We start from the raw sequence: 23,683 nt of genomic DNA, 5'->3' as shown, positions 1-23,683 counted from the left end.
ATTGATTTATTTTATTCTAGTAAGACAGATAAAAATCAATTTACTTTAATATTCTAACAATTTTTTATATGCAATTAGAAACTCTGGTATTTATTTATACACTGTACAATCTGTACATATTAGTATTTTTAATGACATGGAAAAAAAGACGATCAAATAAAGATTTGATAAATAAGCCCAAAATGTCATTCAAAGCCATTTTTGATTTAATGACATTTTTTTAAAGTTTACACATTAATTAAAAATTTTTTTTCGCGGAATCTTTTGTTATAAGATCATGCGATTCATTTGAAACGCTCGTGCATATTGAAAAATTTTTTATATTTCGAAAAAAAGAAAAATTACAACTATTTGGGAGTCATTAAATAAGAAGTTTTAGTTTTATGCAAAACGTTATAATAAAAAAAGAAACTCTTAAATAATCTTCCAAATAAAAAAAATTATAAAGATTTTTATCTTACAGGAGAACCATTTTTTTAATTGTCTTTTCCTATCTAACGAGCTTCTTTATTTACTATTTATTACCTAGTATACAAATATAATATTATTCCACCTTCAGTCAAGCAATTTTTAATTCGTTCATGATTTTTAAAGTTTTTATTTAGGAACAATTTTGGAATTTCTTGATTATCAAACGCCGACATGTATTATTAAATTCCTTGCCTTACTCCTTTTATGTTGGCTTCTTTGTAAAAAAAAAAAAAGTGCTTTTTGGAGTAAAAAGATACTTTTATTTACCGGAGATAATAAACCGCGATGAATATTTATCCAAAATTAGAATTGTTTCACGAACCATTCCCTAAAGAAATTATTATTGTCATCACAATACAGCTAGCCGGTAACATTTATTAAAACCCTCGGTGTTGCTACTTTTTACGGGGTATTATTTTACGTAGTACACATTAAAAGAAGTTTATTGTTTTTTTCGAAATGAAAAATTATCTATCATAATTATATTTTAAATAAGATAAAATATGAAAAACTGACAACTTTATTTTTATAAAGAGAAAAAAAATCAGCCATATACTGTAGGCTTTTTTTTATGGATATACAGTAGATACAAAATAAATCTTTGAATTTTATTTATATTATAGTTTCCATATAGAAAATATTTATTATACTTTATTATTATAAAATATTATATAATATCTCAAGTAGTCAAGTTGAAACTAAAACTAAGACACCTAAAAACTAAAACGATTCTGTATATCTGATATATTCAGTTATTTATAAATTACGTGATAGATTTTAATTTGTAAATAAATACTGTCTAACCACAAGTTTAAAATGAACGATTAAGTCGAATAGATTAAAACTTATAAATATATACATACGCCTAAATGGTGTTATTCATTATTTAGTTTGATTTGATTTTTTAAATTTCAATGATCATAAATTAGTATTTCTATAATAAAAGAAATTAATTAATCACTCAATTAAAATAAAAGTTTTAAGAAAGCTTTTTCATTGAACATTTTTTATTTTTAGAATTTGAACTATCGTTAAATAACCGTACAATTTATCATTTACTGTAATACTTAATAATTCTTCGCTTACAATACGTAAAAAATTTCAATATTCTAAACACACGTAAAATAATAAAAAGCAATTATTTTTATACTAACAATATTTATAACTATGGATAAATATGATCTGGAACATAATAAATTTACAACGCCCGGTTTAAACTAATCAATCAATGTCAAAAAATTAATTTTTTTGGTTCACTAATTAGTTACTATGTCTAAAAGACAACCATATAATTTAAATATTAGTTTAATAAAATGGTTAATTTGCTATAGCAACTGATATTCTGAGAATATTAATTCTTTTCCATGATTAATTTTATGAGAAACTTTTAATTTAGGTCAATATATCAATCAGATATTACTGACAAATTTATTTTTCTTTTATTAATTAACTTACACTAAATTTAACCAAATTTATTTATTTTTTTGAACGTAAAAACATAACGATAGATCTGTAGATCGCCGCAGGTTATGTGACTTTTTTTGTACAACCTTTTTGTATGCTGTACGACATTACCAAAAATTTAATATATAACTAGCCAGTATTTTTTTTTTTTCAGTACCCACCACAGAACACGGGACTGACGGGGACAAATTCGAGCGTATTAATTAATAGCATCACGGGATCAATGATCAGGGATCGGAGCATATTATTTTTTAATATTAAAATAATTAAAGATCGTAAATTTTAGAAATGTAAGAATGCATTTGTTTATACGAGATTATCATAAATGTTGTAAATCATCATTAGAATAATGAAGAAAAATAAATTGTTTCATTTGATGTATTGTTTTAATTTTATTTATTATTTAAAAAAAAATACAATAAATTAAAAATTAATGTGAAAAATTTTATATATTTAATAAAGGAAAATAAGTTTAATGCAATCTCCGATACCTTTTTTGTTTATTATTAACTTTTTTATGCTCAGCAATTATATGGTTAAAAATATATATATATATATTTTTTTAAAAAAGAATAAGAAAATAAATTTTATTATTTAAGTTTCACTAGAGGTTTCGTTTTGGGTCATGGTTGGAAGGGGGTTTTCTTGTAATGCGGATGCTAGTGATTGGCTTCGAGTCTTCCTGGTGGAAGATAGTTGTGAAAGTGTAACACGACCTCTTTTTAAACGTGGTGTACTTTGCAGAAACCCTATCAATATAAAAAATATGTTAACGATATTTTTAAAATATACCAGACATATGATATTCATATTTATGTTATCTTTGTTTTAACTATATGATAACAATATGTTGAACATATAATATAAAAATCTTATTTTAATATAGTAACTATATGTTAGAGACATGGTAAAAATATTATTATGAATGTTAAATTTATATGGCTATTATATGCCAAATACGTGACAGAAATATGATAAAAATATTATTCAAAATATTAATTTTATATAGCCATCATATGGTAAATATGTATCAATAATATAATAGAAATTCAATTTTATATAACAATCATATATTGAAAATATATCAAAGACAGAATAATAATAGCAAAATAATATAATAGTCATGTGTCAAAAATAATAAAATAATATAATTATTGTATGATAAAAATTTCAATTTAAATTAAAAATTTCCTCCAATAAATTCATGTACGACTTGATTTTTGAAAGAATTTTTTCTCTAGTGTAATATAAAATAATGTTAGCAATATAATGACTAAACTGCAGTGTAATAAAAACTATTTAAAATATAACTTCGATTAGCCTCATCATGCTTGGTGTTACAACTGTTACATGTACTTTTACAATCGTGAATAAAGTGAACTTGAGGCACGTGATCAATAAAATTGATTGGAAAAATTTGAAACCATTGTGATTCTTCTGGCTTCTGAATATTATAAAGTGGGCATCTTGATATAGAATCAACATAGTTCGTTGCCTGAAACCAATTAAATAAAAAAAAGTGTAATATTGACCATTGTTTGCTTTATGTTGAATAATGAATTCAATTTTAGCATATGCGACACCTTCAGATTCTTCATTTAGATCTACAATATCGCCAATATGAAGTTTTAATCGTACAGGTTCTTGATTGTCTTTAATAACTGTATATGAAATTGAACTATAAAATTCCATATTTTTGTTCAATATTGCCGCACTTGAATTTAAATAATCTGCATAAGCTCTATAGAGATCTCGATAAAATGGATGATTATCATCCAACTTTTTTGATATGCCTTTACACTCAACTTTTTTGGCACTCCATTGATCTTTAAGCGAAATATCAATAATATTTTTAAAGTTGCTTACTCCAAATGTAATATCTATAAAAATTAGTTTTAAATTAGCAAATAAATTTTTCCAATAATAAAATAACTAAATATATTTACCATCACTTTCATTGTCATTATTCTGAATACTTGTAAATGTGAATGAACTTTCTGTAGCATACCAGTCTGATAATATTGAGTAAAGTATTGGATCTTTAGTAAGATTGTTTAATGCATTAGTTTCTATACTAAAGCGAGGATCTATCCAACCATCAATGAGATGTCGTAGTGCCTGCACTGTATTATATCTTCGGGTAAGATCAAGTTCAACTACTTTACAGTTTATATGTGGAACCATTGCCTTGAATATGCGATGCACCATTTCTTTTATGCCAACTGCAGTGTTTACAAGGGTGGCAAAATTGCACATATGTTGTAAAAGATGAACATTTATGTGCAAATTGGGTAAGTTTGTGAAAATATTTGGAAATAACTAATAAGAAATATGGAAATTCATAAAAAAAAGTTATTAGCTTAGTACTATTTTATTAAAAATATGAAGAAAAAAATAATTTTGTCTTGCCTGAATGAGTATTTCATGCTCTTCTTTAAGCAATCTTTGAAATTCTTGTTGTATATTATTTGTTATAGTAACTGAAAATGCAAGTTTTAATAATTTAGCTTCAATTGCCCAACAAGAACATAATTTCAGTACAGCTGAATTTTGCCTTATTCCAAGTTTTTCATGCCAATTATTCAAAGCTTCTGTTTTTATATGATGAGATTTTAAAAAACGTCTAAGTATAAATGGCATCAACATTGTAATTCTTAATACATCAGAAAACATGAAACTTTGCCGATGTTGTATTGGATTTGGCATTCGACTCCAATTAGTGGGTTTTTCAATATATTTCCAATGTTTTAAAAATTCCTTTTCGCCAATTGCGTTAAAGACATTGAATGTTGCCTCTAAAAGTGTTCGTGCTTTTCCAGCCATAGAATGGTATGCATCTTGTGGTGTTTGAATGTGTCGATCCCATTTTAGTACATTAAAAGACCCAGGGTTTGATATACCATATTCAGTAGATAGTTGCTCCTTTCTTGTTTTTGCATATTGATTTTTGATTTCTATAAGACGTTCTTCTGTCTGTTGATTAAAACGTGCATTCTCTATATAGTTATAATTTAGGCTAGTAAGCTGATCATGTGAAACATTACATGTTCGGCAACCATGATTTGCTCCATGACGTTTTATACCTGCTATATCATTTCCCTGAGGGAGATCTGCTGTGACACATCCAAGTCCACCAATTATCCAGACATCACCATTTATTGTTTTCATAACCAAGCCACTTTCTAGACGTTTTATATCTTGAAGTATTGGTTTAATGAAATCTTCAAAATTTGCTCCAAATGGAACAAAACCAATTAAAAAATGATTTTTAAGTGACTTCCGATGTGATTGTAGCATATTACCAATTTGCAAATACACACCACCTAGTGAGTGGTAAACATTCCTAAATGTACCAAAATCATCAACATAAATATCAAGAAAAATTTTCATGATAGGCAAATGCCGTTGAGATGGTGGTGGTTGTGTAATTGTAATATATTCATATGGTAAGTGGTGTCTCATTATAATATTACGATATTTCCATTTGCCATTGAAGAAATATACAATTTCTTGAATATAATAATCATATTCTTCTGGTTCTGGCATATCACGTAACCAAACAGTAATGTGTCGTTCTATATTTTGTGGATTAATAAATTTTGCTTCACCTTCAACTAACCACAACTCCTTACCATTTCCACGAATATGCCGATTATCAGTAGAGCGACAATTTGGAAGATTTTCATGTGAGAAGAGTTGATCAACCTTTAATTTTAGCATATTACCATCTGTTTCATCAACTACTACACCACGAACTCGACACATATATGTTGATGACTGTTTATAATATACTAAATAATCACCTGCTTTGTATACTAAAAAAAAGCTGATTAGTTTTTTTTATTATAATTTATATTAAAGTCATTAAACTGAACAATTTTTTTTAATAAATAACAGTTAAATTATTACCAACCTTTATTGTTGCTTCTTATTTCATTTTCTCCAAACATAGGTGAATCCTGCCAAAATTCTCCATGCCAAAATTCTCGCCTTTCATTTGTGACTACTCCTGGACCAAAATACATATTTGACATGAGTATTGGGTTGTTTAAAATGCGTTCCAGGTGTGTTAAAGGTGAGATGGTAAATGCCTTTCTAATAGATTCATATGTAGATGGTATCCGTTGCATATGGAGAGGTACATCATGCTGGCATACTTTAGCCAAAGGTAATCTGTTTCTCCATTTGCGAATTTGTCGGATATTTGTAGTAACATCTTCTTTTTGATATTTGGGATGTATGAGGATCTTTGCAAGATCCTCATATGCACTTGTTGCTACAAAAAACCAGTATATTAAGAATTTTACTTGCATAGTTTTTTATCTAAAATAATTTATTAATAATATCACTTACAAATCATGTGTTTGGTAATCCAGATAAAAAGCATTGCTGATGTGAAGTTTGGGAAGTATGGGCCATATTCACCATCAAAACCCTTAAAGTTGGAAGATTCTTCTAAAATTTCGGCATTTATTAATGGATCTTCTTCTGGTTCCGAATCTTCTACAATATCAAGTAATGGTTCACCATTACCTACAAATTCTTCGTCCATAGCATTAAATATTGGTTCACTATTATCCAAAACGTCATTACCATTATTAACCAAAATTTCATTATCACCATCATTTAAAACTTCATTATTATAATTTACTGAAGCAACTTCTACATCATTAAGTAATTGTATCTGCTGTTTAGTGAAATGATTTTTACAATTGAAAAGTGTTTATTAATGCATTAATATTATTTTGTAGATAATATAATACCTTATACTAACCTCATCATTTAATAATGGAATGTGGCTAACTGTTGATTCTTCAGAAAGCAAATTAGCATTTTCCGGCCTACTATATGCTAAAACATTATTAGATATAGAAGATATTCCATATTCATCATCACGCTGTTTATTAGTTGCTCTAACACGTAGCTTTGGGATTGATGCATATACACGAGTAATTCTTTTTGAGCGGTTCATTAATTATTTTTTGATTTTTTTTTAAAAAACAATTATTTTTATTTTGTAAAAATTAAGATAAAAATTAGCAAGATATTTTAAACTTTAATAAACTTTTATATACGATAAACTATTGGTATTAGTAGTTAAAAGTAAGCTAAATCTTCAATGATAATCCTTCATACCTAAATCAGGAAATATTAAAATTAAATTACACCATAATTAATTAATGTTATCATATTATCTAATTTTTTAAATTCCGTTTATACTAAAAATCAATAAAAGTTTTGAAATAACTCATGCAATTACAATATGCTTGACGCCATCCTTTATTAAAATATATACAATAACAAAATATTTATTATTCAATTAGGCCGCACCAATTCAATTTTTCGTTTAACATAACCCCCTCCCCCCTGTTTTTGGATTTTTTATGTAAAAAAAATACATGTAATTTAGGCCGGAATTATACAAATCTTTAAGTATTGGCCGGAATTATCATCCAAAATTTTTGCTCACTCTTTTGGTCAAAATTTTGGCCAATATTAATGGTAATTCTGGTTATGTATTGTATTTTATATATTATTTTTTGTCCTCCCCTCCCCCCTAGATTGGGGCCCCTATGTTATGTTAAACAAAGAATTGGCTTGGAGCAGCCTTAATTTACAATATGATTACTAATAGACCATTCTGCTCATATTAAAAAATATAAATAGATTTAAAATCCTTTATGATTAAATCTAAATTTTTATATATATACAGTATAAGTTATTTTACGAAGAAAACTAAATTCTTTTAATAAATTCCATATCAATAATCATTTCTTTCTTTACACTATTTGATTATATCATGTCTAAAAAAAGATTTAGTAAGTTAATAATTTCTAGTATTCTATATTATTTATTTGTTTTAACAGACTTTTATTATAGGATTAATAGTACCTAAAGATATTACAACAACAAAAATACAATCAGGTAGTACTAGTACATTATTGACATTTGGTTCTGATAGCAACACAATTTTTATTAATATTATTTTGCTTGCAGATTCTTTAAATGATGAAACTGTTATAAATTCGCCTTCAACAAAGAAAAAGAAAGTACAAAAACGTGATACTAATCCAAGAAGAACTCGAAGTTCAACTAAAAAGTTGCAAAGTCAGCAGGAACAATCAAAAGATTTAAACCATCATACAAAAACAATACAAAAAAGAAATTCACAAGAACCATTAGAGGAATATTCATCAAGTGATGTTGAAATTATAAATTCAATTCCAACAAAAACAACACGATTATCATCACCAAATATTTTATCAGAAGATGAAACTACAAGTCAAAATCCTGATGTTACAAATTTAGCAAGCCCCAAAAATCATATACCAATTGCATCACAACATGAAATGACATCAACAAATAGTACTTTACATTCTTCTATAGAAATGCAAGTATTACAAAATCAAGAATCACTATTACAAAAAAAACCTGAAGAAGTACGACAAGAAATAGGAAATGTTGCGATTCCAACTCAATTTCAAAATGAGTTCGAGATCGCATATTGGCTTGCACACCATAAAAGAATTTTAGACTTAGCAGCAAATATTAGAAATGGAATGATGACCAGAACTGATGAAGGTGATGATTCAGCTTTACCATCACAACAATTTTCTTATGAGCTTTTATCAACACCTGTTGAAATTGATCAGGTAACAAAATAATATAACAATAATTTCATGTACTGTATATTTAATATTTATTACTTTATTTCAAATTTAGCATAAGAAATTTCAGTTACAAGAAGAATGCAAGGCACTCTTCATTCGTACTAGAAACAATACACAAGAATTATATGAAGAATTAATTTCACGTGTATGCAAAATATCTAAGACTGATTCTAGAATTGGTGCGTTACTCAAAGATGTAGGTGGATGGTATAATACATATCGTTGCAAATTTCATGTTGCTGTTGTGAAACTTGCAGATGATTTTATTGTAACACATGAGAAGTATGTATTATTATAAAGTTTTTATTTAATTAGTACTTTTAATTATTAAAATTAACTCATTATTAAAAATAGTGCTGTAGAACCATATGATGAATTAAATGAATTCATCACTGAAGATGTTTGGCGACGAGTTCTCTGTATGCATTTAAAAGCTACAGATCAACAAAAACTGAAAAAAGATGAAGCAATAATCACGAAACTTGGTATCTTTATGCAGCAGGTCGTCAAAGCAGTTATTATAGCACAAAAAAACAGTAGAGACACCCAACCTATTATCAAAAAATATGATGAACATACGATTGATTTAAAAATACCAACAAAGCTTGGAGTAGTTGAATCATTGCCAGTACGAGAACTCTTGAACTAAGTATTATTACATGCATAAATAGCAAGTTTGATGAATAGTTAAACCAATAGTAAATATCATAATTCTATTTTTTTTGCAAAGTAACCATCATTAAAATAAGACAACTGTATATTCATATATTAGTCTGTTTATTGAAAAATTTAAAATAATGTTCAGGATTATGATTTGCAAGTTTGTGAGCGTCAGGTTATGAACCAAAGATGTAATATATAGTAATGATATTTATAAGCTAATGATAATGATATTTTTTGCATACTTTTATTAGCAAATTAAGATTCAGTTTAAATTTAAGCTCAAATTCATATTATTTTTATATCAATGACATGTCTTATTCAAAATATCTGCAGAAACCTTGAATTTTTGCAAGGTATCATTACTTTATTATTAAAATACACGTAAATTATAATTAAATGTGATGATACTTTTTTTTTAACAAATTGTTCCAACATTCGTATTATACAGTAGTGGTGGAAAATAATGATAATTTTAAAGTTATAAATTTTTTGGCCAATTTTTATTTTATTTACATAAAACTTTAATGACATTTAGTATAATACCACAAGTTAATAAAACTAAAATTTTAATGATTAATTATACGACCCTCCTTTCAATAACTTCTTCTAAATGTTTTTTCATGCATGCACATAAATTCGATAAGAGTTCTGGATTAAGATTATCGCATTCTGACTGAATAATTGACAAAAAAATCATCTAATCCAACCAGTTTTTTTTGTGCAATATGTTGATTTACCCTCTTTTCTACCTTTTCTTCATTATTGCCCATAGATTTTCTATGGGGTTAAGGTCGGGAGAATAGGATGACCAATCCAACACACGTGGACACCTTTTTTGAAGAAGAATTGTTGTCAACTTTGCCCTATGCTTAGGGTCATTGGAATGTCCACCTTCTTCCAAGTATTCTTGTAGCATTAGAAAAAAATTTTTAGTTAAATTATCATGATAAAGCTCTCCTGGCTAATTTTCTGAGTTGAATATGTTTTTTTGGGGTAAGAGTTTAGGCCTTCCTGGACGTGGTTTTGATTTAATAGTACCAGAATTTTTGAGTTTTGGACATATCTATATAAAGTAGACTTCGGAATATGTGTTATTTTATGTAATTCGGGTATATTACGGATTCCATTGGCCACAAATTGCTTACAAATGAACGTTTTTCATCAAAGGTTAGTTTTTCCGGTATTATTAAAAAAAAAATGGATAAAAAAATTTTTTTAGCTGATCTTATGACTTTTTGTTTATTTATTTTGTAGCTCACGTATTAGGTTAAAAATTACGTAAAAAAAAATATTTTTGTTATTGAAAAGAAAATGATGAACAATGCTGATCAAATCACATGATATTATCATTATTTTCCGCCACTACTGTAGGTATTGTCACAGTATATCAAAAAATATATTAAAAAACTAAATATTTTTTGATTGTAAATATTAACACTCTCATTATTTATGTATTAATTGCTTTGTTAAAACTACTGCGGCAGATGATGAAAGAACCGATGATCCGCAGATTGCAGTTTGATTATTAAAGACTAAGCTTTTTTAAGCTTATTTTTTTTATTAGCTCCTTTTTCCCTTTCTCCCTTTCCCTTTTCCCTGTTTCTTTTTTTCACTTTTTTTTTACAACTGCTTCAAATCTCCCTAAACATGAATTTGTAAGTTTCTCTTTTCAAGTTGTTTCATTCCTTTCTTTTTTTAGGCTTTTTATTTTACCTTTTTTTCTTTAATTTTTTAATGAAACAATTAAAATTTTTTTTCTTTTGTAGACGAAATACAATATTTAGACATGAAAAATTCAGTAGGTAAGGTTTTTCTTACCATCTATTATTATTTCTTTTGACAAAACAATTACTAATATTTACTCTTTTTTGTAATTTTCAAATATTTAACACGTGGAAATTTGATAGGAAAAGATTATAGTATGTTTTTTTTTATATTTTTAAACTCTATATTTTAACGAAATATTAATCTAATGATTTCATTTTTTGTGATTTTAGATGAGTTTTGTCTCTTCAGATACGCTCTTTTAAGTAGGTTTTCTTTTTATTTTTATTTAGTTTTTTATAGTTTATATATTAATTTCTTTTTTTTTAAAGTTTATTTGGACATATAGGAGAAATTGATTAGAGTTTCGTATATATAATTATGAAACTTAGTAATTAATTTTTAGTGAAAAAATATCTTTTTTTATTTTAACGATGTCAGATGATACCATTATCCAAATCAAATTCCCACCTTGTTATAGTTGTGTCACCAGGGGCGCTATGTCAACGGAAATTTAGTACGTTGATCGCTTAAAAATCCGTGGCTATCCAATTATAACAAGAGGAAGTTAAGTAATACAGTTAGCGTAAATCATCAGCATTTTTGAAGTCCATATCATAGTATAGATAATTTTACATTAGATAATATATTTTATAATATAATGTATTTTATATATTAAATATACATGTTAATAAATTAATATTGCAATTATGATAACAATATATTGTGACATTAATTCAATGTGATGTTTTTAATATTTGTGTAATAAAGTGATAATATTGTAATGATACTCCATTATTTTTACCCGTTAAGTGTCTCGTGACATATCATTATATGAGATACCGTATCAGCATGGTCATATTAACATCGGAAAAAATTTTATAGTTTCTGAAAAGATGTTATTCATATATCAGCAACATATTCAAAATATATTTTTAATATATCAACAACATATTCAAAATATATTATTCGTATATCAACAACAAGTATTCAAAATATGTTATTCATATATCAACAATATATTTGAAATATATTAACAACATATTCAAAATATTCACTATATCATTAGTTTAAGTACATGTTTTAACATACTTTAAAAATATTGTAAAATTATTTTATTCATATTACAAAAATATTTACTACATTATATTAGTTTAAGTTTGAATTTTAAAATATATTAAAAATATTATAACATTATTTTATTAATATTACAAACATATTGCGTGTATTGAAATGTGTAGAACATATATATACCATCAGTTGGTAATATGTAGTGATTATATCTAACATATTTTGTGAAAACCAGAGGTTTCTGCAAAGTATATACGGATGCATGTATGGACTATAGCATAGTGGTATGAAGTGATACTGTGCCAACAATTAGAACAATTAGATTTTATAAACCTTTTATTATTATATAAAAAAAACAACAAAATACAAATATCAAAATGGGTTTTATAAGAAAATTATTTTAAAAACCATAAATAGTTTAAGTCGATTATTCGTACCATATAATTTCAATAACTACTTTATAGAAATCTATATTTTTCAACAAAAATAGAAACGAAATAGTGATAAAATGGTATAACTTTTAGTCAAAAATTTGCATTAGTCTATACAGTTACTATTGAAGCTGTAAATATTATTAAATATTCATGTTTTCAATATTTTATAAACTCAACAAATACATTATAAAGAATTAATAAATTGCATCTCGTTTAATTTGTGAGATTGGTAGTCATTCAGCAAAAATTAATAATTGAATATCCGCAAACTTACATCTCGATTGAACAAAGTCAGGCACTTGGCATGCATAATTAGTCATTAAATGATTAAAGCTTGTATTTCATTGCAATCAGTCATGTTATATGATATAAATTAAATAAGAAATACTTGTTACAAGCCATTTTTTAAAAAAAACTCAATTAAAGTTTCGAATCCAAAACTTACCCAGCTCATCCATTCCATTCTAACAAGTTGACTTATTCTATGTTGAAATATTCTATTGTTGTAATGTAAACCTAAATCCTGCAAAAAAGTAAAGAAATGGCTACAAAGGTAATCATTTTTACCCTCGAAACTTATCAGTAAACAAAGTTTCTACAAAATAACATTTCTTAGTTAACAAAAAAAACTAAGAAGAGCAAAAAAAACTGTTTCGATACTTACGAAACTTAGTCCTTCATTTTTTCAGAAGTCCCAGTCCCTACTAAATTTTAGAGAAACGTTAATATAATGTTTCTTTTTTTTTAAAAAAATAAACTTAAGTTTTGTGCAAAACTTAGCGCTTTTTTTTTATTTTTTCCCAGAAGCCCATCCTGAAACCTAAGAAAAGAAAGTAGGTGAAACGTTTAATAAACCATTCCTTCAATTAAAATCAAAGTTCGAGTAAGTAATTTTAAACTTACCACGCACATCCTTCAACATTTCCAAAGGGGAAACGTGCAAAGAAAAAAAATATGAAACATTAGCTAATGTTTCATTAAAGAAAATAATAAATTAAAGAAAAAAAGAAATTTAACTAAATACCACATTCAAAGAGCTGAAATGCCATCTAAAAAAAGAACTGTTAGAAAGAAAAAGAAAGAGTTCCTTTTTTTTTGGAAATCAAAAAGTTGCTAGTTCGGTCCAACTTTTTAATTCCATCACTGCCAATTTTTCTGCATAAGTAACAAAATCTTGCTTTCTAAAAAACTTTATACCGAATATTTCCTGCGCTTTATTATTAAATTTTTGAAACGTGGATAAATTATTTTTAAGCTGATTTTTTAATTTTGAGATGTCATATGTACAAGCCCGATTTTCATTTTTTGTCCCTATCTGAGTTTGGGGCATTTTTTCTTTTTTTCTCCCCAACTTTAGCTATGGGGTACGTTATTTTTTTCTCCCCAATTTAACTGGGGAGTTAACTTTTTTTTTTTCTCCCCAACTTTAACTTAGAGTACTACATTTTTTTCGCCCCAAAGTTAAAACTGGGGAAGAAACCTTTATTTCTCCCCAACTTTAGCTATGGGGTACGTTATCTTTTTTCTCCCCAATTTAACTGGGAAGTTAACTTTTTTTTTTCTCCCAACTTTAACTTAGAGTACTACATTTTTTTTGCCCCAAAGTTAAAACTGGGGAAGAAGCCCTTTTCGTTCTCCCCAACTTTAACTTTGGGGCATGACAATTTTTTCACTCCCCTCCTTCGTTTATTGCTATCAAAAATGAAAGTATACCCTGTGTGTTGCTGAGGCTCAGCAACACACATGTCCACCTTGATTTGCTTTCATATTATAATAGCCTCTATGCCTACATATCACATGGTTACTCCCCTTCTTCGTTTATTGTTTTATAAAAAAATGAAAGCATCTTTGCAATGTTGCCGCAAGTAACACGCCCTCCCCTACTTTTTTGCTTTCATATAATAAAAACATTATTGTGCATGCATTGCTAATAAAAATGAAAGCATACCCTGTGTGTTGCTGAGGCTCAGCAACGCACATGTCCACCACTCATATGCTTTAATATTATAATATCGTTTTTATACCCACTCACGCCTGTCCACGTATGCCTGCTTAGATTACTCTGTTTACTCATACTCATCTTTCAGTCGGAGACTGCTTATTGCGGTTTTCAGAAATGTTGGCATTGATAGATTTTCAATATATTGTATATTTTGTGTTTTTGTGTTTTTCCGGACATTTTTGATGACAAATTCCGGACAATTTCCAGATATTTTCTGGACAGAAAAAAACAAACAAAATATAATTTTTTTCCGGACATTTTCGATGACAATTTCTGGACATTGCCTGGACATTTTCCAGATATTTTCCGGATATTTTACAGACAAAATATTGTATTTGTGTTTTGTATTTTGTGTTCTTTTTTGTCCGGAAAATATCTGGAAAATGTCCAGAAATTGTCATCAAAAATGTCCGGAAAAACACAAAAACACAAAATATACAATATATGGAAAATCTATCAATGCCAACATTTCTGAAAACCGCAATAAAGGCACATCCAGTCTTATGTTAGTTTTTTTTCATGTTAGTAATTATGCTAGTTTTTTTACACAGGATTTGTGTTAGTTTTTTGTGTTAGTTTTGTGTTAGTTTTTTTTTGTTAGTTTTTGTGTGTGTTTTTTATGTGGTATTTTTTGTAACGAGGAAATGACTAAAATATATGATGATTAGGTTTTGTGTGACAAAATACTATGATAACATGATTCTTACTTCGTAGATGATCCACATGATACCCTGAACTGAGTATCACGTAAGAAACGAGACAATAATGCGAAATTGAAATTGTACTCTAATATATAAGGTTAAAACACTATAATAAAGACTGGCAATATACCATGCCATTGGCTAGTAAAAGGAACAAAAGAATATTGTACCCGACCCACAAAAAATCAATACTGCAGAAAGCATGCATTTGTGTTAAGAAAAGGGTCTACACTACCAATGCCATATAAAAATTGTGGTAATGGGACAAATTCTGTATTACAAATTTGCATCCCCTGCGGTCAGTACAGGCTAGCTTCAAAGCTCTGGCATGAAAGAAAAATAACGGAAGCAATTAATTAAAAATACAAAAAAAATTTTTTGAATTGAATATAGAAAGGATACTAGATACAACCTACAAGATAAAGTAGCAATGATTCCTCCATGTGAAAGATGTGGAAAAACATTCAGAGATATGAGGGCATGAACAAGCCATGTGAATATGAAAGGGAAAAGGCAATACAGACCAGTCGGAGACTGCCCAAGGGCACAGGCAGAACAACAACTTTGCAGAAACCTGGTATTTTGTTACTAAGTCGTCACATGAACGACTCTGATTCGTAAGAAATTCGTATCGATCACGTTACTGCATGTTATCATAACGAAATCATCACGAATCGTAGCAAATTCGGTTGAGAATTAGTAGCAAAGCTGTGACAAATTATAATTATCATTTTTAAGAAATTGTTCTTAGCGTTTAAAATTAGCCGAATAAATTAATCTGAAACTTTTTTACAATGTATTGGCGAATATTCAACGATGGAATGACTAATTTTTTTAGATATATTTTTTATTGAAAAACATGAAAAAAATTAAATAAAAATTTACAATGTATTGGCGAATATTCAACGATGGATGACTAATTTTTTTTAGATATATTTTTTATTGAAAAACATGAGAAAATTAAATAAAAAGAGCAAATTAATAATATTTTTTTTTAAGTATAAAAGCGAAATTAAATGTTTACAAATATAAAAAATAATAGTTAAAAATTAAATTAATAAATATGCCAATGAATAATAACTGAAAATAATTAAATTTTCAAGTTGCTCGCGAAATTATTGCCATTTCGTGATGGTACGGCAATTTTTTGCGTTAATATATCTAGGGCTTTGGTAGCGTCAGTATCTCTGGATACATAATTGACAACAAATGCCTTCCGAATAAACTGGCGCAAAATGTTTAGAGAGTTTTTTGAGCGTAACTCATCTATCTTTGTGGCATTCAACCACCTCTGCAAGACGTTCATTACAACAGTATCATCAATGAACGCACTTATTTCCTCCTTTTGCGGCAGACGATCACTATAAAAAATTGTTAAAACTGATTAGAAAACTATTGTAAGATTACACACAACTTCTATAAGCATTTTCTAAATAGTACTAACCTTTCCAATCTTTCCTTAAAGGAATTGATTAATCTTTCTATCCCATCAATAAATTTGTTGCGAAAATCGCCAAAATTCCTATTGGCTAACCGAAGCCATTCGATACCATCAGCCGAATTAAGATCACATTTGACGATTTTTCGCACTAATTCTTCAAGTGCACTTTTTGGAGGATCACGGACCCGAAGGAAGAGGCATTTTAATTCCTCCAAAAAGTCACGGCCAATTTTTGTCTGTAATTTAAAATAAAAATGTGGGTTAATTAAAAATTTAAAATAAAATAAACTGAAAAAATCAATTTGAATAGAATCTATTAAAATATTACTTTGTCTTGAGCTTGTTCTTGTTGCAATTGTGGTGGCGCAGATACACATGGTACAAATGATGAACTGTTTGCGACTGGCGTTTGCATCGATAAATACAAGCTGTAAGCAAATTGTAAGACACTCGGATTAGCACATAACTATAGACAGAGTTGGTGGATAGTGCCCATTTCACGAAAAGGTGTTGGAAGTTCGGGATCAATAGATCCAGGCATACTATTGACAGCTCCAGATGCATTGTTTGACATATCACGAAATGGAGTGAATATGTTACTAGTATTCATGTTTTTTGTTATTGACGTAAGAGTTCTTGGAGGTGAACTAACTGGAGATAATGATAATTGAAATGTAGCATCTTTGCGTCTGATGTCTACATTATCATTACAATCATTGCCTCGATTTTCATCTAAAGGAGAAATTGTGAATAAAATATAATAAGCTTTACTAATCAATCGATTGAAGAAACTTACCCGTGAGATCATCATCACTACTGTATAAAAGTTCATTAACTGAACTTGAAGGAATAACGGTTTTCTGTTGTTTTTTTTGACCACGCTTATTAGGACTTTCGTTAACTGGTTCTGGAACTAAAGGAAGGAAAAAAGCATGAACAATATATTCGCAAGCCTTCAGTTATCAATTAAAGCAAACATTAACATGAAAGATGATCGTCATCGCTAATAATTAATGGTTCATTAGTAAGTTCCTTCTGCTTTTCCTTTTGACCACGTTTAACAGGAGTTTTGGCAACTGGTACTTGGATTTCAGTATTTAGAACTAAATAAAAAGGCATGAATAAAGTGATTACAAGCCTTATCTATTAAAGCAAAAAATACCCCAAAAAAATACCAAAAGGTCCATTATTTGGCTCCTCCTGCTGCTTTCTCTTTCGACCACGTTTAACAGGAGTTTTGGTAACTGGTACTTGGATTTCAGTTTCAAAAGGCGTAAACAAAATAATCACAAGCCTTGCCGATTAAAGCAAAGATACCCAAAAGAAAATTACCAGAAGGTTCATTATTTGGTCCCTCCTGCTGCTTTTTCTTTCGACCACGTTTAATAGTAGTTTTATCCGCCATAGAAGATTAATTTGTAAAATAAAAATAACGGTTGTAATTTAAAGAAGGAAACTGATACAATTATATTTATTAATAAAATATTATTATTTATAATGTAAAAAAAAAGAAAACCAGACTTTATTAATTAACCTTTTATTATATAATAGTTTAAATAATAATTAAAAAATAAATTGCTATGAAAAACGCGTAATTAAGCTAAAATAGTTTGTCGCGTAAATTTTTGCTTATCATATAATAGTCTAATAATAGTTAAAAAATAAATTGCTATGAAAAACGCGTAATTAAGCTAAAATAGTTTGTCGCGTAAATTTTTGCTTATCATATAATAGTCTAATAATAGTTAAAAAATAAATTGCTATGAAAAACGCGTAATTAAGCTAAAATAGTTTGTCGCGTAAATTTTTGCTTATCATATAATAGTCTAATAATAGTTAAATAAATTACTATAAAAATGTTAACGCGTAATTAAGCTAAAATAATATAAGTTAAACTAATATATAAATAAGCTTTATTTAAACTAAATGCGAAAACAAGTTGAAATATTTGAATGTCCATTTTCTCTTTTTTTTCTTTTTTTTCATTCTGATAAAATTATGTTTCGCAATCGCTATATTTCCTTTAATAAACAACGCAATTATATTAGACAACGTTATGTGTTTAATGCATCTTCACAATTTTCTACTAAAGAAAGATATACTGAAGTGGATGGTGAGTATTATTTAATTTTAAAATTGATATGTATTAGCAGTATTTTAATATATTGATATTTCAATTCTAGGAGATGATAATATGTCCACTACTAGTAATAATGGTTTCATTCAAATGGATATATATAATGACGAGAAGATAAATGAAAAGTTAAGTAAAAAAAATTCTGAAGTCACAAGTGAAGAAAATTCTGAAACCACAAGTGATGATGAAGATGAAGTCACAAGCGAAGATCTTGAAACTGCAAGTGACGATGAAGATGAAACCACAAGTGAAGAAGATCCTGATGAAAATGAAGTCACAAATGAAGAAGATTTTGATGATGAAATAAATGTTGATAAGTCTTTCAGTACTGAACAAATGCCACGAAATTTTGGTGATTTTGCACCATACTTTAGCAATATTACAGAAGTATTATTTTTTTGCTGGATGCAAAAACATAACATCTGTAAGTTGAATTTTTTTATTAATTTTGAATAATAATTTGACTCATAATAGTTTTTATTAGCCACCCGTGCATACGATGAATTAGTGGATATAATTCGTCATCCACAGTTCAGGAGTGAAGATGTCATACCAAACAGTCGACGGTTTAGAAAGTACAGACAACGATTGCCGTTACTTCCAATCAAATCTCGTAGAGTTCACATTTCTGACAAGAAGACTCCATCCACGTCTAAGAAGATTGGAAGAGCATATTCTTTATCTATATCTGACATTATTTGTCAAATTCTAAACAATCCTTCATTATTTAACAAGATGTATTTTGGACCAGGCCAAGAAGTTGCAAATAATAAAGAACTTTGGCATGGAAACATCTGGAAGGAATCATCAAGATTTGGGCAATCATCTATTATAATTGCTAATGGTAATGTCCTACTATTGATGATAAATTTTCTTTGTAAAGTCATTTGTTGTTAGTTTGTACTTAATTAATTTCTTTCATAGTAACATATCACTCTGGGGATTTCGTAATATATAAAGAATCTAATGAAAGAAGATTTGGTCGTGTATTAGCCATTATCCAGCAAGATAACAGGCTAAAGATCAAGATCCAACGTATCTTAAGATACGAAGAGTTGCCAAAAAATCTGCAAAGTAATAGCCGAAAAGAGCGATCACGAGAAGGCGAGGTCTGGTTTTTTGACAGAGAAATGGATAATGCAATTGCAATTGTAGAATTACAAGCAATAGTTAAACTTGTATTGATCAGTATTCTTTATGATAATGTTAGCAATGGACATTCAATTAAAATTCGCGAAATTCTTTACAAATATAATGACCACTGGAAATTAAGAGATGTTAAATACTCTTATCAGCATCCTTCTGAATTTGCACTATTAGAAGAACCAGTAACAAATCGTCCAGTTTATAAGCTATTCATTGACCTGTATTATGATGACTTTGGGACGTTCCGTAACGTCTATCATTCACTAGGGGGTGTCTACATACAGGTCGGAAATATGCCATTTTACGAAAGAAGATACCTTAAGAATCACTTTGTTCTTGGCTTTGTGCCTTTTGGTGGTTCTTTTGATGAATTTATAAAGCCTTTCATTGCAGAAATGAAAGTATTAGAGAAAGGCAAGATTATGAATATCCAAGGAAAAGAGTGTCTTGTGATCGCGAGTTTAGGTGATATCACTAGCGATTTGGTACAAGGCAATGATTTGGCTGGTGTGAAACGGCATGGTGCAAATAGAGGTTGCCGCACCTGCAATGCAACAAAAGATTCTTTAACATCTGATGTTGACTTGCAACTTATCTCTCGTTATCATCAACAATCAGATAAACAATTTGAGGAAATATGTGCAGCATCAACATTGTCAGAATGTAAAAATCTTGCTACTGAATATGGTTTACATCTGCAACCACCAATACTCAGTCAATTGCAATGGGAAAGGCACTTGCAATCACCTCAAGATGCTTATCATGCCACTGCTGGAAAAGTTCTGAGGTTTCTTAAAATAACAATTGATGCTCTTTTGCCAGAAGGAAAGTCAAAATTTATCATAACTTGGAAAAATTTTGAGTATCCAAGAACCTGGCATAAATTGCCAAATCCAATTTCCCACATAGATAGTTTTATGATGTCTGATTGTTTGCGATTGGCTATGGTGATTCCATTTATACTTAATAGATTCTTAAAACCTCAGCATTTCAAACAATCCGAAATTGAGAAGTTTCAGATGCGAATGGATGTTTCTCGCAGTAATTTGGCAATAAAACTCTGGGTGAAGTGTTGGATATTAGTTTCAAAAACAATGGCTATGGTATTTAAAAGTTCCTTTACAGAAGAAGATTATGCTGAACTGCGTAAATGCTTGGATAATGAACGAAAACTCTTATCACAGGTATATTATATGACTAAAATTGTTTGATATATATTTATTGTAATCTCATTACTATGATTTGTTAAATTTCACATTATAATTTATTAGTAAAACATTTCATACAAAGTGTATAATACTAATTATTGAATTAATTAGGCGTTTAAAGACTTTGAAAATCTTCCGAATCTACACGTCAATTTTCACCTTATGCAACATGCAAAAAGTTATGCAACACTATTGAATACTAGCGTTGAAACAAAGGAGATGATGCATCGGATATTAAAAAGTGCTGTGCCACGAACAAACCTAAAAAATGTGAGTCTGGATCTATTAAAACACTATACTACATTATTTGCAGTGCGTCATTTACTAGATGGTGGTATAGATATGCGCTTTTCCACATCAAACCATGGTTTTATGAATCTTCCACACCACTTGCAGCGCATGATGAGTGACTGGTTCATCATAAAAGGTGAAGTTAATATTGAAGATGATGCAGACGAAGGTAAGATGAATAAACAATTTGTATTCATATTGAAATAAATATTTTTACTAAACTGTGTTTAAAGTTTATTTAAAAAAGCGTATTGTTCGAAGACATGTTGATGCATCACTATTGTTAAATTTTCAAGCGGAATTGGCGTTAGCATATGAAGATTTAGAGGATTATTCTATGAACCAAAACAGTTCACCTGTATTCTTCGAATATGCAAGATTTTATATAAAAGAAAATGATGATATTGTTCAATGCCGTTTGCATGTTGGAGATATTGTCACAATCAATACCGAAGAATTTGGAGGTAGTTTCGCGGTTATACGAGCAATATTTTATCATCAAAAGAATAATTTCCGTTTTACTTTCATTATCATCGATTGGTTTGAAGATATGAACCGTACAAAACTTGGCTGCCCAGTATATCGATTGCAAACGGCAAATAATTGGCGAAGAATCTTTTCTATTTCTCTAGTTAATGCAGTCAATACTGTACATTTCGTTCATGATTGCAAAGATGGTGAATGTGCTGGGGGAAACCACGACTTTAGAAACAATTTGTATATGAGAAATTTGTATTTGTTTAATGCTGTTTAATTGTTTATTAATTCTAAAGGTTCGAAAATGAAATAATAATGATCTAATGCTAATAATTTAATATTACTTTACTAATTCTTTAACACTTCGACAATAAGATATTAATAAAAATTTATTAATTCTTTATGATTTCGATAATACAAATATGTTAATAATTTACATTCTCGTGAATATTAATTTATTGATAATTCACAATTACGAAAATATTAATTTACAATTTCGAAAATATTAATTTACAATTTCGAAAATATTAATTTACAATTTCGAAAATATTAATTTACAATTTCGAAAATATTAATTTACAATTTCGAAAATATTAATTTACAATTTCGAAAATATTAATTTACAATTTCGAAAATATTAATTTACAATTTCGAAAATATTAATTTACAATTTCGAAAATATTAATTTACACTTTCGAAAATAATAATTCATAATTTCGAAAATATTAATTTATTAATTATTTACAACTTCGAGAATATTAATTTATTAATTATTTACGGTCTTGCAATGAATTTGGTAACGGTTTTCTTAATATGCAGTAACTGTTTGTAGACGAATTAATTGGCAAATTCTTTTTTAAATTTAATCAAGTTATTACCGAATACTTGTCGTTCAGGATGCGATTTTGTTACGATCCGCTTGCGATTTAGAATATTTCTGCAAAGAACTTGTGCAACAGCCTGCGCCACAGTCTATACCACAAAGTTCAACACAAAGGACACTAAATAATTTTTAGCAAGTTAAGACTATCCAGTGAGTACGAAATAGAGTACAAAATATAGCATTTGTAGTGCAGAGGGGTATGTGTAAAAAATGTAAAAATCCTATTATTGAAAAAAAGTATGTCAGTATTGGTATGCAAACTGAGAGATACCACTGCCAAGAAAAATGTGGAAACACAAGGTGAAGAGGTAATAACTTCAGCAAAGCTGGGTCAAAGCAGTGTCAAAGCCCAATGCAATTAGTCCCAAAGAAACAAGTGACTGAAAATACACTTATTTTCAAGAATAATAACAATAGTACATATGATTTTTACAATGGAAAAACAAGTTGGAACGGAAGTAATAATACTTTCAGAGAATTATCACATCAATATTTGTTTATTCCTGTAAAAAGAAATGAGACTTTAGAAGAGGCATATGCCCGCATTACAGTAGAGTCAGAAGAATTGATGGAAAAGTCAAATGGAGAGATTAATATGAAAATAACAGAAAATTATTTGAAAACAACATTAGAACTTTTTTGTAAAAAATCAAAGGCCACTAATTATAAATAAATAATAGGTAATAAAGAAAGTAAATAAATAATGAAGGCATCAACTGGTGGGATAATATGGTCTGAAAAATATGAAGGTCCTGCCCAGGAATTAGATTACGAAAATATGTACAAATTCCTCGCGTGATATTGGTCCTTTCAGGGATCCTTAAAATGATATACTGCAAGTTATAAACGAAATGATAGC

General features: G+C 28.4%; 7 protein-coding genes across 7 annotated transcripts; 3 read left to right on the top strand and 4 right to left on the bottom strand.

Annotated features, from left to right (window-relative positions):
• Window positions 1-2,529: 2,529 nt before the first annotated feature.
• OCT59_007130 (uncharacterized protein) lies at window positions 2,530-4,119 on the bottom strand (the record flags this gene model as incomplete). Its single annotated transcript, XM_066146633.1, has 3 exons — window positions 2,530-2,684; window positions 3,519-3,815; window positions 3,882-4,119. The coding sequence occupies 3 exons, from the start codon at window positions 4,117-4,119 to the stop codon at window positions 2,530-2,532; spliced, it is 690 nt and encodes a 229-aa protein (XP_065998514.1).
• A 171-nt stretch (window positions 4,120-4,290) lies between these two features.
• OCT59_007129 (uncharacterized protein) lies at window positions 4,291-6,907 on the bottom strand (the record flags this gene model as incomplete). The annotated part of the gene is made up of 5 exons (XM_066146627.1): window positions 4,291-5,132; window positions 5,409-5,712; window positions 6,093-6,211; window positions 6,289-6,622; window positions 6,710-6,907. The coding sequence occupies 5 exons, from the start codon at window positions 6,905-6,907 to the stop codon at window positions 4,291-4,293; spliced, it is 1,797 nt and encodes a 598-aa protein (XP_065998513.1).
• An 828-nt stretch (window positions 6,908-7,735) lies between these two features.
• On the top strand, window positions 7,736-9,255 carry OCT59_007128 (uncharacterized protein; the record flags this gene model as incomplete). Its single annotated transcript, XM_025329071.1, has 4 exons — window positions 7,736-7,754; window positions 7,816-8,588; window positions 8,659-8,888; window positions 8,961-9,255. The coding sequence occupies 4 exons, from the start codon at window positions 7,736-7,738 to the stop codon at window positions 9,253-9,255; spliced, it is 1,317 nt and encodes a 438-aa protein (XP_025164178.1).
• A 7,076-nt stretch (window positions 9,256-16,331) lies between these two features.
• OCT59_007127 (uncharacterized protein) lies at window positions 16,332-17,097 on the bottom strand (the record flags this gene model as incomplete). The annotated part of the gene is made up of 3 exons (XM_066146614.1): window positions 16,332-16,602; window positions 16,686-16,918; window positions 17,011-17,097. 3 exons carry the CDS (start codon window positions 17,095-17,097, stop codon window positions 16,332-16,334), a joined length of 591 nt encoding a protein of 196 aa, XP_065998512.1.
• A 51-nt stretch (window positions 17,098-17,148) lies between these two features.
• Window positions 17,149-18,087, bottom strand: OCT59_007126 (uncharacterized protein; the record flags this gene model as incomplete). Its single annotated transcript, XM_066146606.1, has 5 exons — window positions 17,149-17,414; window positions 17,479-17,595; window positions 17,666-17,785; window positions 17,858-17,932; window positions 18,015-18,087. 5 exons carry the CDS (start codon window positions 18,085-18,087, stop codon window positions 17,149-17,151), a joined length of 651 nt encoding a protein of 216 aa, XP_065998511.1.
• Window positions 18,088-18,680: 593 nt separating this feature from the next.
• On the top strand, window positions 18,681-22,218 carry OCT59_007125 (uncharacterized protein; the record flags this gene model as incomplete). Its single annotated transcript, XM_066146598.1, has 8 exons — window positions 18,681-18,795; window positions 18,866-19,243; window positions 19,304-19,663; window positions 19,744-20,024; window positions 20,346-21,149; window positions 21,285-21,414; window positions 21,487-21,633; window positions 21,698-22,218. 8 exons carry the CDS (start codon window positions 18,681-18,683, stop codon window positions 22,216-22,218), a joined length of 2,736 nt encoding a protein of 911 aa, XP_065998510.1.
• Window positions 22,219-23,176: 958 nt separating this feature from the next.
• Window positions 23,177-23,497, top strand: OCT59_007124 (uncharacterized protein; the record flags this gene model as incomplete). Its single annotated transcript, XM_025328527.2, has 1 exon — window positions 23,177-23,497. One exon carries the CDS (start codon window positions 23,177-23,179, stop codon window positions 23,495-23,497), a length of 321 nt encoding a protein of 106 aa, XP_025166298.2.
• Between the last annotated feature and the right edge of the window lie 186 nt (window positions 23,498-23,683).

This window comes from Rhizophagus irregularis, chromosome 15, assembly GCF_026210795.1.
Source record: "Rhizophagus irregularis chromosome 15, complete sequence".
In the NCBI taxonomy this organism is placed as follows: domain Eukaryota; kingdom Fungi; phylum Glomeromycota; class Glomeromycetes; order Glomerales; family Glomeraceae; genus Rhizophagus; species Rhizophagus irregularis.
Note: the sequence above shows the minus strand (reverse complement) of the source record. Positions and strands in the feature narration are given on the sequence as shown.